At 34.5% G+C, this 13,682-nt stretch overlaps 3 protein-coding genes across 13 annotated transcripts; 1 reads left to right on the top strand and 2 right to left on the bottom strand.

The window, feature by feature from the left end:
- The first annotated feature begins 779 nt into the window (after positions 1-779).
- Positions 780-1,523, top strand: LOC132800001 (uncharacterized). The gene is made up of 3 exons (XM_060812869.1): positions 780-948; positions 1,089-1,156; positions 1,230-1,523. The coding sequence occupies exons 1-3, from the start codon at positions 780-782 to the stop codon at positions 1,311-1,313; spliced, it is 321 nt and encodes a 106-aa protein (XP_060668852.1). The 3' UTR covers positions 1,314-1,523.
- Positions 1,524-1,817: 294 nt separating this feature from the next.
- On the bottom strand, positions 1,818-4,599 carry LOC107431805 (rho guanine nucleotide exchange factor 8). Its single transcript, XM_016042809.4, has 7 exons — positions 3,911-4,599; positions 3,653-3,769; positions 3,383-3,537; positions 3,209-3,283; positions 2,851-3,123; positions 2,421-2,741; positions 1,818-2,311 (listed from the first exon to the last, which is right to left on the bottom strand). Exons 1-7 carry the CDS (start codon positions 4,212-4,214, stop codon positions 1,865-1,867), a joined length of 1,692 nt encoding a protein of 563 aa, XP_015898295.1. The 5' UTR covers positions 4,215-4,599; the 3' UTR covers positions 1,818-1,864.
- Positions 4,600-6,045: 1,446 nt separating this feature from the next.
- Positions 6,046-12,216, bottom strand: LOC107431803 (transcription factor MYB3R-1). Of its 11 annotated transcripts, none has more exons than XM_025079564.3 (14): positions 11,907-12,216; positions 11,383-11,480; positions 11,095-11,206; positions 10,934-10,979; positions 10,762-10,819; positions 10,265-10,359; positions 9,983-10,086; positions 9,737-9,865; positions 8,210-9,596; positions 7,971-8,090; positions 7,508-7,770; positions 7,076-7,190; positions 6,495-6,722; positions 6,046-6,309 (listed from the first exon to the last, which is right to left on the bottom strand). In XM_025079564.3, the coding sequence occupies exons 2-14, from the start codon at positions 11,387-11,389 to the stop codon at positions 6,181-6,183; spliced, it is 2,793 nt and encodes a 930-aa protein (XP_024935332.3). In that variant the 5' UTR covers positions 11,390-11,480; positions 11,907-12,216; the 3' UTR covers positions 6,046-6,180. The 11 variants fall into 11 exon arrangements, with proteins under 11 accessions (XP_024935332.3, XP_060668491.1, XP_060668490.1 ...); XM_060812508.1 differs by having other exon boundaries at positions 11,095-11,187; positions 11,907-12,215; XM_060812507.1 differs by having other exon boundaries at positions 10,934-10,988; positions 11,095-11,285; positions 11,907-12,214.
- Positions 12,217-13,682: the final 1,466 nt, after the last annotated feature.

Raw genomic sequence — 13,682 nt, 5'->3', positions numbered from 1 at the left:
TTTGGATTAACTGTCTTCAGAAAACTTCTTCATTTTTCATGCTGGGCTTATTATTATCAGTCTCTTACATAGAGAAAGAAGCACATTGGGTTACGGATATATATATATATATATATGTATATTTTTTTTGGCAGTGTGGTGGAAAATACAAAGGAGTATATATGCAGAGCAGCGGTTACTGTTGTTGATCACCTTGGATGTGTTTCTTCCAATCTAAAGTGTCTTGTTTCTGAGACTAATGCTTTTTCGGATGCTGAGCTTCGTATCAATTGCCTCAAACAAGTAAAAGATTTATTCTAAATGTTTTTTTATTTATAATATTTTTGTATTTCAAATATGTAGTTAATTTTGATAACTAATTACTGATTTTTCTGTGAATTTTTGAATAAATTTGAAATACAGAGACTTCTGGCATGCCAACAATATGCTGACAAGCTTGCTCTGAGTAAAGTACGGTTTATTGAGAATAGACCAAGACTTCACCCACGCTATTTATCTGCAAGTAAATACTCTTCCATACCATTTTCTTCTTTTCGATGTATTTAGAAACTGTAGCTAATTAAATAGGTATGTGTATATATATATATATATATATATATCTAATATATTACATTTACATTTTTTATACTTAATTATTTATTTATTTTTATTTCATATGGGCAGTTAGAGACGTTGAGAAATCAAATGAAACTTTTTGAGGTAAGAGTTTTTGTTGCCAATTAACACATTAATGCATTTTTTGGCGATCCTTGAATGCATGTCAATTTTAATATAACAAAATGAAAGTTGACTTTGATTCATGCAGAGATTCTGTGAATCCAATATCTACAAAAAGGGATGATGAAAAGCATCAAGTCGAGAGAAAGCAGGATGGCAATAAGCCACTTTTCGTGTACAAATTCACTGGTAAACCACCAGCCCTATCAAGGGAACCAAATTCACCTTTAGGTAACATATTTTCCCTTCCACGCCTGATACAATAAATGAGCTATACCATACAAAATATGTTTTTTTTTTTTTTTTTTTTTTGAACTATAGATAATATAATTAGAAGCCATTTTTCATCTGTGACGTGGGGGATTTCACAGTATTGCCTGTTCGTGATGGCTTCTCATCAGTACTCTCAAAATGTCCAAATCCTACATTCCATTTCCAGGTAATTCATAAACTATATATACAATCTGTTCATTGCTTTTGGCAGGCCATGCCTAATAAATTTTGGGTTGCAGGAGACGAGGAGGAATGGACGCAGTAGAAAAGCTGTGCACAGCAGTGACATCTTGGCACTCATTCGACGAACAAAACGAACATAAGGAAAAATTCGAAGTTGCTTTGCCTTTTTTGTCAATGGGGTACTGGTTTTGGGGTTTGATGATGTTGTGTTGCTTCATTGTTATTCATGGTGTTTCAAGTTTATGTCTTCCTTTTCCTCATCTATGTAGTCAAAACATTATGGTAAATGATATTATATGTAAATGTCTAACTCAAATTCAGACTATATATTAATTAAGTCATAAAGGACATCGGCGCGTGCATATAGTCGTTGATATCAAACGCAGTAGTATTTTTGGACACCTGGGACTTCCTTATCCTTGGTTGGTAGGAAGGAAGCACTTAATACATCGAAATAAATACCAACGAATTCGAATAAATAGTAAGTGTGTATCATACAACCAAAACATTTGGGTTTGACTATTTACATCAAATAGACATGTAAATGCAATGCAAAGCAAAGCCCCCTAACTACGTATGGACCTATCCATTTTTACTTTTTTCTATCTCTACCTGCTTTCTTTCTTTCTCCATGTATCTCTTTCTTTTTCTCTCTTTCTCCTTTTTTTTTTTTTTTCCCTCTCTATTGAAACTAATGGCGTGCTGTTGGGCTTCTCAAACCACTCAAGTTTTCAATCTTTTCCAAATATGAAAACTTTTTTGTTGAGATTAAAGCAGGTTTGCTCATAAGCTTATCACTTTCTTCTTTATTAATGTAGCTCTCTGCGTCCAGCTTTGTTTCTTTCTTGTTTGCATCGCTTTCTCCTTGGACTATGTTCCAACCCATGAAGTCCAAGAGTGTCTTTGAGGTTGGTGTCTCTGCAGAATTCAAGTCTTCCACCTCTTCTGGTGAGGGTTTAGGAGACTTTGGTGGTAGAGGTGAAGAATCCATTGAAAGCTTCCTGTTGGATTTTTTGGGTTGTGATGGTGTTCGGGCAAGAGAATCAGCATAAAGAACATCTTCAATCCTTGACATGACTGTGGAAGCTCTGCTTTCTATTATCCTTGAATAGCTCTCTAGAATAGCATGTCCTACGTCCTGTTATATAATAAAAAAGAAAGTTAATTTATTACTTCTTAGAGAACGGAAAATATTTATAAGAAACAAGACAGAATCTCAAGTCAGTGGAGTTGTCGTTTGTTCTTACCCTATTGAATTGGATTTTACTTATGTCGAGAGAAGATTGTGGAATGCCCGGGAAACGCTGTTTGAGTAGGAGCAAAATGGTTTCTGCTCTATCTTCAAATAGTTCCCTCTTCTCCAAGCTCACTCCCGAACCCCATGAACCTTTTCCATCCTTATGATGCATCTTCCTCTTCCAGATAACAATGGAGGCCTCAATCCTGTTCTTAAGGTCAAGAACTTTGTGTTCTGTAGACAAGTCCATGGTTGAGAGGAATTGTGCAGGATCAAAGTGTTCATCGGTTATGCTTTTATAGATTGAATCACCAAGGCTAGCTCTTCCATTCTATGTACAGAAAGAGAGCCAAAAAATGAGAAACCCGGAGTTGCAGTTTACTTAATTTATATCTGTAAAGTTGATATCTAAGAGGGCCTTAAGTAGTAAGTATATATACCTTGGGAAGGGATTCTATGTAGTTTTCAGGTATCTCCATTTCTGAAAGTATTTGAGCATTTATAGCCATGGCTGCTTTTAGTACTTGGTTCACAGATTCCTTCTGAAATTGCAACCATTTTCGACTGACATCTGATAATCCTTCTTGAGGAACTTTGACTGTGGGTAGCCACCACTTGTCATCCTTTCTTGGAGCACTACCACTCTCATTTTCATCTTCTTCTCTGGACACATACCAGAACTCATTCTGGTTTCCGAAGTTATCCAAGCAGGCCTGTTCAGTATATTCTGATTAGCAAATAGTATATAAATTTAGGTCGTTTGTAAGTATACTTATATATAGGAGTATATATCCTTACAATGAGCATTGCATCTAACTTGCGCAAGGCAGGGATGTTTATATGCAGATCATTTCTTTGCCGAGTCACCATTATCTGTCAAGAATGAGATTCAAATTTTTTTACATTCTTGCTATTTGCTAGTGTCAGATGATGAAGCAAGAATGGAAGAACATAGAGAGAAAGTGCTGTCACCTCCATGTAAGTTCCATCCTTGGATTGCTGCTGTGAGGGCACGAATTCCACTATATGATCGGTTACAGACAAAAGGCATTCGATTTCTTTTTTCCATTTTGCTTTCCTCTCTGCAGGCATAGGCTCTAGTTTCTTTTGTTCTCCAAAAACAGATGCTGCATCCATTTGTATATAACATATAAAGAAGCCAAAGAACCTCAACTCAGAATCATCATGTTGTTAAATGATTAATCAAATGAAACATGAAGAATGGAAAACCAAAAAAATTACCTGCAAGATTGGTTACAGCATTTGACAAAGCCAAAGCCGATGAAACACCTTTTCCCCCTCCTGACATATCTTCACCTAAAAGCAGCTTAGCAAACCTTTCCTTCATCATCTCCAAATCTGAAACATATCGCAAATAAACTTCATCCCCATGTTTATTTTAAAGTTAAATAATCCAAAAGGCTAAAACTTTTGGGCACCATTGATCTTATTTTTGTGCCTTGAAGCTATTTAGTGGGATTGATTGGTATAGATTATTACCTGCAGATGTAATCTTGCCTTGAGAACTTACTTTCCTGCCTCCAACATCCAAGCATGAAACCGGATCTATATCTTCTTTAAGTGCCCATCCTATATTATGATTCTCCATCGGGCGGTCTCCTCCCATTTTAGAGTTATAGCTTCTTAGTTGAAGTTTACTGTTATAATCTTCTGCTCCACCACCATTCACATTGTCCAAAATCATACTTTGACCATTCCTTCCAGGACTACTATCAAACATTCTCTTGAAATGAAAAGACTTTGATTTCTGCATGCTGCATTGATGAGAGAAAGCTCGAACCATCGTTTTGAATCCAAGCTTTCAAAAACTTTTATCTTCTTTGTTCAACCAGCAAACAGAGAAGATTAATTTGTACAACTCCTTCAGATTATATATATGCGAGAGAACAAATCAAACTTTCTCTATTTTTTATTTTTATTTTTTTATATATATTTCCCAGAAATGAAAATAACAAGAACAATGTAATGATGCTGACTTATATATGGAGAAAGAAGGAGAAAGAGAAGAAACCCTTCTCCCAAAACAAGAGGCTAAAGATATGGAAACTGAAAAAGAAGTAGTTTTTTCAGTTTTTTTCAATTGGTTTTGCAAAAGTTGATGATGAATAGGGAGAGATAAGGCTTGAGTGAATAGTGGAGTTTTTATGTTTTTTGTAATAAAAACTAAAAACGTGGGTGGGTCATTGACAAAAAAAAGTGAAAAATAGACCCGAAAAATACTAATAAACAAAGGAGGGGAGGAGAATTTTAGATATAAATTGTTGAGAATGTTATTTTTATCAGAGGCTAGGAGGTCAATGCTGGCAAAAAAATCCGGGAAAGACATAGAAAAACCCAACTAACAAACAAAACAATTTTCTTTCTTGTAAGATAGTCCAAACACGTAGAAATTAATTTAACTAAAAAATTAAACGCGCTCCTAATATTGCCAGCTATTGGTTATGCTAATGAAGAATTGAATTTGAGGATGAGAAAGCCAAAGCCACGTGTAAGAATTCTAGCGTTTTGGGTACTTAATAGAAAATAAAAATGTGACCTCTGAAGCAAGGTATTATTATTATGAAATGGTAAATTTATTAAGACTACGTGATCCCCACATTGCATAGTTGTTTCCATGTCAAAATGGCTTTGTTGGTCTAGTAATTATAATAATCAACATATCAAATATGATTTTTTTTTTCTTTTTCTTTTAAAGTCTAAAAACACACTTTTTGAAATCCTTGTTCTAGTTCAGTTATAATTTTGGAGCTATTCAAATTTAGATCATTCATCCTATCCTATTTATGTTGATGATTTGATATTTTATAAAGGTTGCATGTTTGGTATCTTTCATGAAGGAAAATTTTTAACACTAGATGTAATGGAGTCTTCTAGATGCATCAAGTTTAATGAAATTGTATCAACATCAAATATGATGTTAGAGGTTGGTCATGATACACATAATTATTTTGCGGAAACCATAAATGGTGAACTTACAATGGTGCATAGATATTTTGGAGAAGAAAATGAGACTATGGCATTTTCAAACTATATAAATTGATATACTCCAATGACTCATCGACTGAGCAATTTAAAATTATTCCAATTAATAATTTGGACGATGTCTATTTTCAGTGGAGGATTATCCTACTGTATTAGTTTCAGCATCAAATTACAAATTCAATCTATTATGGTGGTGATCTTGCTTGTTTGGATTTGATTAGGCGAATTGAAGTATTTAACTTAGAGGATGGAAGTGCTCTACCATGTTGCCTACCTAGAGAGTATTACAAGCCATATGTGCCAGCATCAACATGGGTTTTGCCGATGATGTTGATATAGCTTGCTATATTTAGTTTTTGTAATGATTTTAATTTTTACGTACTGCAAGGTTCTGGTAATTTATTTTATAGTTGAATAATGTCTTAATTTTGTTTTTCTGGTTAATTAATATCCCATGGTTTTATGCGTAATCTATGTCATGTTTAATATAATATACTCCTCAGGGTTTCCTTCTCGGGGCGTTCGGGTTTGTCTTGAGTGACAAGTAATCCACCTTTGTTGTGAAAGCCAGTTGAGATTTTTCTGCATTCCCGGATATAATAGTTTTAAAACAAATTGCTCTGTTTAGGAACTGAACCATTGTACAAAAAAAGTATAATCACTGCATAAACTCTACATCCATCTCTGTTAAATTGATATAACTACAAATATACATAAACTCACAAGGAAAGCAGAAAAAGCTAATTAAGACCATAATAATTTCATCACTATCTGCAACTCTTCATCAAATATGAGGGACTTGAAATGGTTGGTGCCACAGCTAACCTTTTGCTCTCCATTTCCTTGGTTGGTGTCACGCATTCACTGAAATCAAGAACTCGCCACTCCTTCTGAAACTTGAGCAGAAATGTTAGTTAACAGTAAGATATATATATATATATATACACCAAAATATATATGTATACGAAACCTGGAAGGTTGTAAACACCATGTATAACATAACATGTTCGTCTGTTTTTATTTTGGAAAGCCTTTAAATTAGAAATTTCAGTATTACTGCTTCATCAGAAAACTAACTTACCAATAAGTTCGGAGGCATATTCTCCTGCTCGTTATGATGAATATAGTTGTTCTTGTCGGTTGAATTTTGATCGAGGGAGAATATTGTCTTTGGAGCCGATTCAACAAAATCACCTGCGAAAACTTCCCTGGCATTGGTGATTGTAGCTGCTGTTTGCTCTGTCATCTGCTTCATCAACCCAATGGCATCATAGCTTCTTGTCCCAGGACTCAAGAAGTATTCGATGTCCTGTAAAAATAACTCAAAATAATTAACATGATTTCTTTGGTCTGAGTTGATAACACAGTAAAGAATGTGACAGATATCCTAACATTTCAGAGATATGGGAGACTTCTGTCTGAGGGCTTGACTTTATGCTTCTGATCTTTTAAACTTAAATTTAGGCTAACTAATAGAGTGATATAGCTTGGTGATCCCATGAGGCTAAAAAATGTTGCAATTAAAAAGGATCTTTTAAGCAGTAATGTGACATGCATAAAAAATAAAAAAAGATAAATACCAAAAAACGCTAGGACAGTTGGGGAGGGTGTGAGGAAAATACACCAACAAATGTAGAAGTACCAATTTGGACTTAAACCTACCTCAAATGTCATTATTGTGTCAACGTTTCCATGGAGAAATGTATTCACGAAGACAGGAGACTTCCACGTTGATGGAGATTTAATATCTCTTTTTATACCTGGGGTTTCACCAAACCTGAAACAAAAAATGAAAAACAGTCAGCATCTCAAAATGCAAGCAAGTTACAATATTCCAACAGATAGGTGTGAATAGTTAGCATGTTCATGACTTCATTGGTCATAATAAAAGATCAAAGTCTTAGGATTCCATGGTTTATTTGAACACACAATAGCAAATCCAAGAAGTCAAAACTTCAAGCAACAGCCAACATACTAAATGGTAGAACTTGGAATGGCAAACCTAAAAGAGGTAAGCAGAGGACTGTAGCAGGAAGAAATGTCAAAACCCATAACTTGAAGCCATATCATGAACCGTAACTCAATGTAACTTACATGTTAATGCTTTGATTATCAGCGTCATTTTCAGCAGTTTCCAAAGTACTTTTTGAAGGATTTGATGACTCTGCACATTCTAAAGATGTAACAGGAACTGTTTGTCTCTCATCATTCTCAGATACCGAATCTAAAGAGCCTCCCAAATCTGATCTTTCCAACTTTCTATGCTGACTTCTTGGACTTAAAACTGCATTGATCAATGTGCTATTTGTTTCATGTGCATCTTTGCCTATGTTATGTTCGGTAAGTACTCCTGTATGCTGATGCAGTAACAGTGGTAAAGATTTAGCAAATGTAATCAGCAATTATGTTGACAATGCAGATAGAACTTGTATAAACCAGGTAAAGTTCAGAACAAACACATTGAGTCTTGGTCTGTTGCATTTTAGAAAAACTTTATACAGGCAAAATAGTCTAAAGAAACAATAGTCACAAAATGGAAAGTAGCATCAGAATCTACCTTGGCCTCATCATCTTTATCTGATATTCTGCCATCTAAATTTTCAACAGTCTCTTTCCCCCCTTCAAAAGAACAGTCCATATTAACTACGTCTTGCATGGAATCCCCGTAGCTCAGTTTCTGGAGACAATCAGAATGAAGTGACTCCTCAGGTGTAGATAAGGACATTGCAGAACCATCATTCTCAATAAAATTAGATTCTAGAGAAGAAAAACCACAGTGAAGCTAGATGTACTCACATTTGTGTCATTTTCAAATTTCATTTCTCCCTTTGTCTTTTCAGCTGGTGATAAAATTTCATCTGATTGCTTTTTCATGATGGATGCTGTAGAGCTGAATCTCTTAGCAGCATGCTTTAATATAGCTTCAGGAGTACCATCCACAATGGGAGAATCCAATAAGCTGCATGGTGAGGAAAAGTTTGTCGAAGACAACATGAATTGACGAATCCCAAGGGGGCTATAGGTTTGCTGCATTTCACTACCTGTTTTCATGAGGTCACAATTTAAAAATGGGATATCTAACAATGGAAAACGGAGAGGTTCATATGACAGAGTGCCCAAATCCTTTTCTTTGTTTTGCATGGTGGAACTGTCATCCGTCAAGGTAAGAGTTTGCATAGAATCTGTGTTATCTGCTACAGCCAGATTCAATGGAACATTGGCCTCATTCAACTCTGAATCTCTTTTGTCACTACACCCAGACAAAATGGTTGCCCTAGAATCTGGATTTGAAGAACTAAATATATCCACGGGGACGAGTTTTGGACCATTCTTCAAATGGTGGCCTGTTTTATCTGAATCACCATTCGGAGAGTCAACATAGATAAAGTCATCTTTCAGATTTGGAATGACCTCCAGCTCCAGAGTGTGGCCTGAGACATTCTTAGGACGGACAGGTGACTTTAATGGTAAAGTTCTGGCAGATGAACTGCTATGGATATCAGATTGACCAGGTAAGGAACTCTTGCCACCATTCAAGGGCATATATATTGGTTTTTTTGCTGCATTTCCTTCAGGTTTCATTGCCTCTGAGAATATGATCTTGCAACAATTACTCTCAGATATCATTAGATGCTCCATTTTAACAGAATCAACAAGCATATCTTCTGTTGTAGTAGAAGTCCTGTACCCCTCAGAGGTCTGTAGCAGAGAAGATCCACTGTCATAGTTTTCATTCTCAGTCGGGAAGAATCCAGAAGTTCCAAACTGCACTGATGATTCCTCTAAAGAATCCAGAAAGCGCAAGCCAGATAATTCATGCGAACTAAACTGTGTATCATCGATAGCAGGAGAGACATCTTCATATGCTGAATGTTGCTCAAGGTTACAACCCACTCCGCTATCGGATTCCTCAGTCCTAAAATCCTCTGTTGCATTTATAGCAGTATTTTCTGTTACGTGATCGAATTTTGTACAGTTGACAGCATTTGATCTTTGACTACATTCTATAATGTTTTCTTCTATAAGCTCATCAGCATGACCCTGCCGCATTCCCATAGAGGATGAATTTTGGTTTCTCACCTCAGGCAGGCCTTGAAATTGAGCAAGCAAACCTGATGCCAGATAAGTGTCTACCTTCTTTTTCACTGAGCTGTTCCAGTGATTTTTTATTGCATTGTCTGTCCTGATGCAGAAAAGGTACAACAATGTTTCAGACCAAATCTTATTTGGTCAAAGAATCTTTCCTAATCCAAGTTCATAATTTTGTGATAAAAATAAACTTAGAGAGATGGTTTAGAAGCATGAATGTCCATATGTCCATACCTTCCAGGCAAAAATTTTGTTAACTCGGCCCACTTGTTCCCATAAGTTTGATGGGCACGAATTAGAGTCAGCTCCTCTTCCTGTGTCCATGGCTCCTTGTTTATGGCTGGATTAAGATGATTATGCCACCTGTGGAAGAAATTATTCAATGAAAGCAAGCAAAGAGTCATATGACAGAATTTCTTAAGAATGTGAGAGAGAGAGAGTAAAGTAAAACTAGTAGTTCAGACAGGTTCAATATATTACCTTTCTCGACATTGCTTGCCAATACGTCCAGGTAATGCTTCTGCAATAATTGACCACTTCTTTGCTCCATATTTATTTACTAAAGCAACTATTACTTCATCCTCCTGCTCATTGTGTCGATATGCATGATCAAAGAAAGGTACAAGATATTGGCTATCTAACCAGCATAAACATATATGTATAAATAGAAACTGTGCAAAACCTGCCTATAAACTGCAAACATAATTATGCGTGCGTGTTATGTACATGTATTAAACATCTTGAAGAAATGAAAACAAGTACCTCTTTAGACCAAGGACCTTTAATGAGTTCAGGATTTAAAACCTTCTGCCACCTGTGTAGGCATTGAACGTCTGTTCTGTCTTTGAAAAATTCAGCTGCAAATGATACCATTTCAAATGGGAAAAGGACAATCAGTAAATTTCTTCTTGATAAAAAGATACTGAAACCACTCCACAATCTATAACGTCAAGTCACTGTACATCCTACTGAAAAAAGAAACTCATAACAAGTAAACATCATATATTGACACATCTTGCACTTTAAACTACAGAAGCAAACATCCAATACAAGAAGTTGATATTTTTCTTGAAAATGTTTGAACATATAGTGAAAAAGTGAAGATTACCAACATGTGGTAGAAAAGATAATAACATGCTTCAAGAATAATTACTTAATAAAACATGAGATACAGGAAAACATAATGGATATGAGTGTCTAGTATATGTCTTAAAATGAAATGAAAATAAAGTGATAATATTCATTTACATCACATATACCTATCTTTTTCCAGTTTTTTCCTTTAAAATGATGAACTGCTATCCGCAATCGTTCATCCTGTTCCAGAGAGGCAAAACAAAAAGGTTGTTATAAACGTATAATCACAAACTAATTAAGCCAGCTAAAACGAAAGAAATCGACTTAGTTAGTTAAGTTTATGTAAATGGCTACCTCTTCAGCCGTCCACTTTCCAGTAGTTGAGCGTCTAGTGGGGCCGCTGATCCTCCTTTACAAGCAGTGGTTTAAATACTCATATCGAACCAACGAAAACAAAATCTCAAGGCAAAATAGAAACCAAGAATGGAAATGAGCAAAACAGTAAGCGTGCTTACCCATGGAAAGGTCTCATTTTCTGACAAGCATTGGTTTCTGTGTTAGGAGCCGCTGCCACAACTCCAGGTCTCTTGATATTACTTCTCCTCAACCTTGTCATTAGTTTTGTTCCTCCACAAATTGTTAAAGTCAATTACTATCTGATAGTAATCAAGTCCACAAGTAATCCTCAAAAACATTACAATCCTAGCTATCAAGAAGTTTGCAAAGGTCTCTTAGTACTAAAAGCCAAGAGAGCCTGAATGAATTGCAAAAGAAGAAAGCTATTGAGATGTAACAACTCTTACCTACCATCAACGAAAATCAATAATCCAAAAGATGAAGAATTTAAAAGTTCATCTTTTTTTATTGAGAGGTCTCAGTCAACTCAAGGTTTGAAACAATTCTGTACATAAAAATAGATAAAATGGTTAACACAAAATCAATACAATTAAAACTTAAAAAAAAAAATGCCTTTTTTTTTTTTTTTTTTTGAGAAAAAATAAAATCTATAATTTATTTGTTGGAAGAGTTAGGCTGTGGCTGACAAAGATTTCCAATCATCGGGGGGTAAAAAATGCTTCGACCCATTAAATTGAACTACAAAAAACATAAAATAATCCCAGCCCCAAGTTTCAATACAAACGGAACAAACAGAATAAGCACATTGGAACAATCATTAGCAAACATAATCGCATCCAATTTGGTCAACAAAACTCCAGAAAACTTCCCAAAAAACCCAAATGAATTTGAAACCGAAATTCGAAAAACGAATAAAATTTATTAAAAAAAAAAAAAAAGGAAAAATGAAATGAAGAAAGCGATAACTGACCGGAAAAAGCAGAGTGAACAAACAGAGCCAAATTCGTGCAATTTGCAGATCCTAATTTGCGAGGACTAAACGACCTTGGAAGTTCGGAATTCAGAGAAAAGGACCTGCAAATGCACTCTCAGACTCACGCTCAGTCCCGCTACAGTAAGAGTGAGCGAAGAGAATGTGTGTCGTTTTGATAGGGAAGAAAGAAACGGTCGACAAAGAATTTGAAAAACGAAGAAGCGGACTTGGTCATGGATATAGTCAACAGAAGCCTCCGCCTTTGCAAATTTCAAATCCTAACGGTTGGCTCACCGGCATTACTCGGTAATAGACCTCTTTTTTCTTTTTCCTTTTTTTTTTGGGAGAAAATTTTAGTTTCTTTATAAAAGTTTTTTTTTTTTTCCTTTCTTTTTCTTTTATAACTTTTTTTCCCCTACGGAATTGATTTTTTTATTTTATTTTATAAAACTTTACAGTTATTATATTCTGAACAACTTAAACGATAAATTTGTATGCCAAAATTCCCATCCATCTCGACTTTCAACAAATTCTAAAGTCAAAAAAATTCCATTAATAAAAAAAAAAAAGAAAAAGAAAAAGTCAAATAACATGGTCATACTTATCCCAAAAGTTTAAAAAAGAAAAGAAAATACGAGTTCATTCATGCCTAATGAAAATTTCATCATAATTTGCCAATTTCAAACAATTGTTTTGTTGCTGTTAAATTCTGGCCTAAGACCAAAGACCCCAATCTGAATTTTCCGTGTACTTAAAACACTTTTTTCGTGGTACTAAACCTTTTTAATGTTATTATCATAAAGTAATGTTCAGGCCAAAGTATTATCATATTTTTCAATTTTTAAAAATCGAAAATAAAAAAAATCTAAAAATGAAATTTTTATTAATGGGATGTAACTTTTCTTACCAGAAGATAAGGATCATAAAGCTCCACGCCTGCATAACACCAGAAATTGAATGGTCATTCAATAATATTTGTTCGTATTAGTAGGCTAATTGGCTGGAGTATATCAATTTCTCTGGTTCTATTTTTTTTTATTTAATTCTGGCCCCACCATTAACCACAAATTTATTATTATTATTTTCAATAACGCCATAATTTTATTTAAAATGGGTTGGTTGATGTTATTACCTGATTAGACTCCTACTCATATTTCTCACTCAAAAATTAAAATTAAAAAAAAATCATAAAAAATGCAATATACATGCTGTTACGGAACAAAAATATTGTTATTATCCATTAAAGTCCACAAATGTTTTCAATTTTCAAATTTTACAACTGTTGTTTTGACTAAAAATAAAGAATCGCATTAATCCAAGTTGGAGTTACTTTCCCTCCTTATTTGTTATTTAATTCAAATGAATAAATTTATTGCCTTTTGGTATAATATCTAAGATGTGAAAGTAACTAATACTTAAAATATTGAAACTATTAAGAGGACCAACCATTATTTATATGACAACCCAAAAGGAGGAAAAGAATTGGTGAAGGTTTAATTTTCATTTATGACAGACATCAAAAGCAGTAACTACACAAGCACAGTTACCATGCAATGCAAGAGTCTTGTGACTGCATTTAAAAATGTCACTTTGGTAGGCTTTTCTATTTTGTGCCATAAACCAACCTAACTAATGATAGAGAAAGATTTTATCAAAAAAAAACAAAAACAAAAAAATGATAGAGAAAGGTTATTATTATTTTTTTAAAATTTAATTATATATACATAATTTGGGCTAACAAAAAATAAAGAAAAAGAAAAAGAAAAAAAACAA

Source organism: Ziziphus jujuba, chromosome 11 (assembly GCF_031755915.1).
Source record: "Ziziphus jujuba cultivar Dongzao chromosome 11, ASM3175591v1".
NCBI lineage: Eukaryota > Viridiplantae > Streptophyta > Magnoliopsida > Rosales > Rhamnaceae > Ziziphus > Ziziphus jujuba.
The sequence above is the reverse complement of the archived record's forward strand: the minus strand, read 5'-3'. Positions and strand labels throughout refer to the sequence as shown.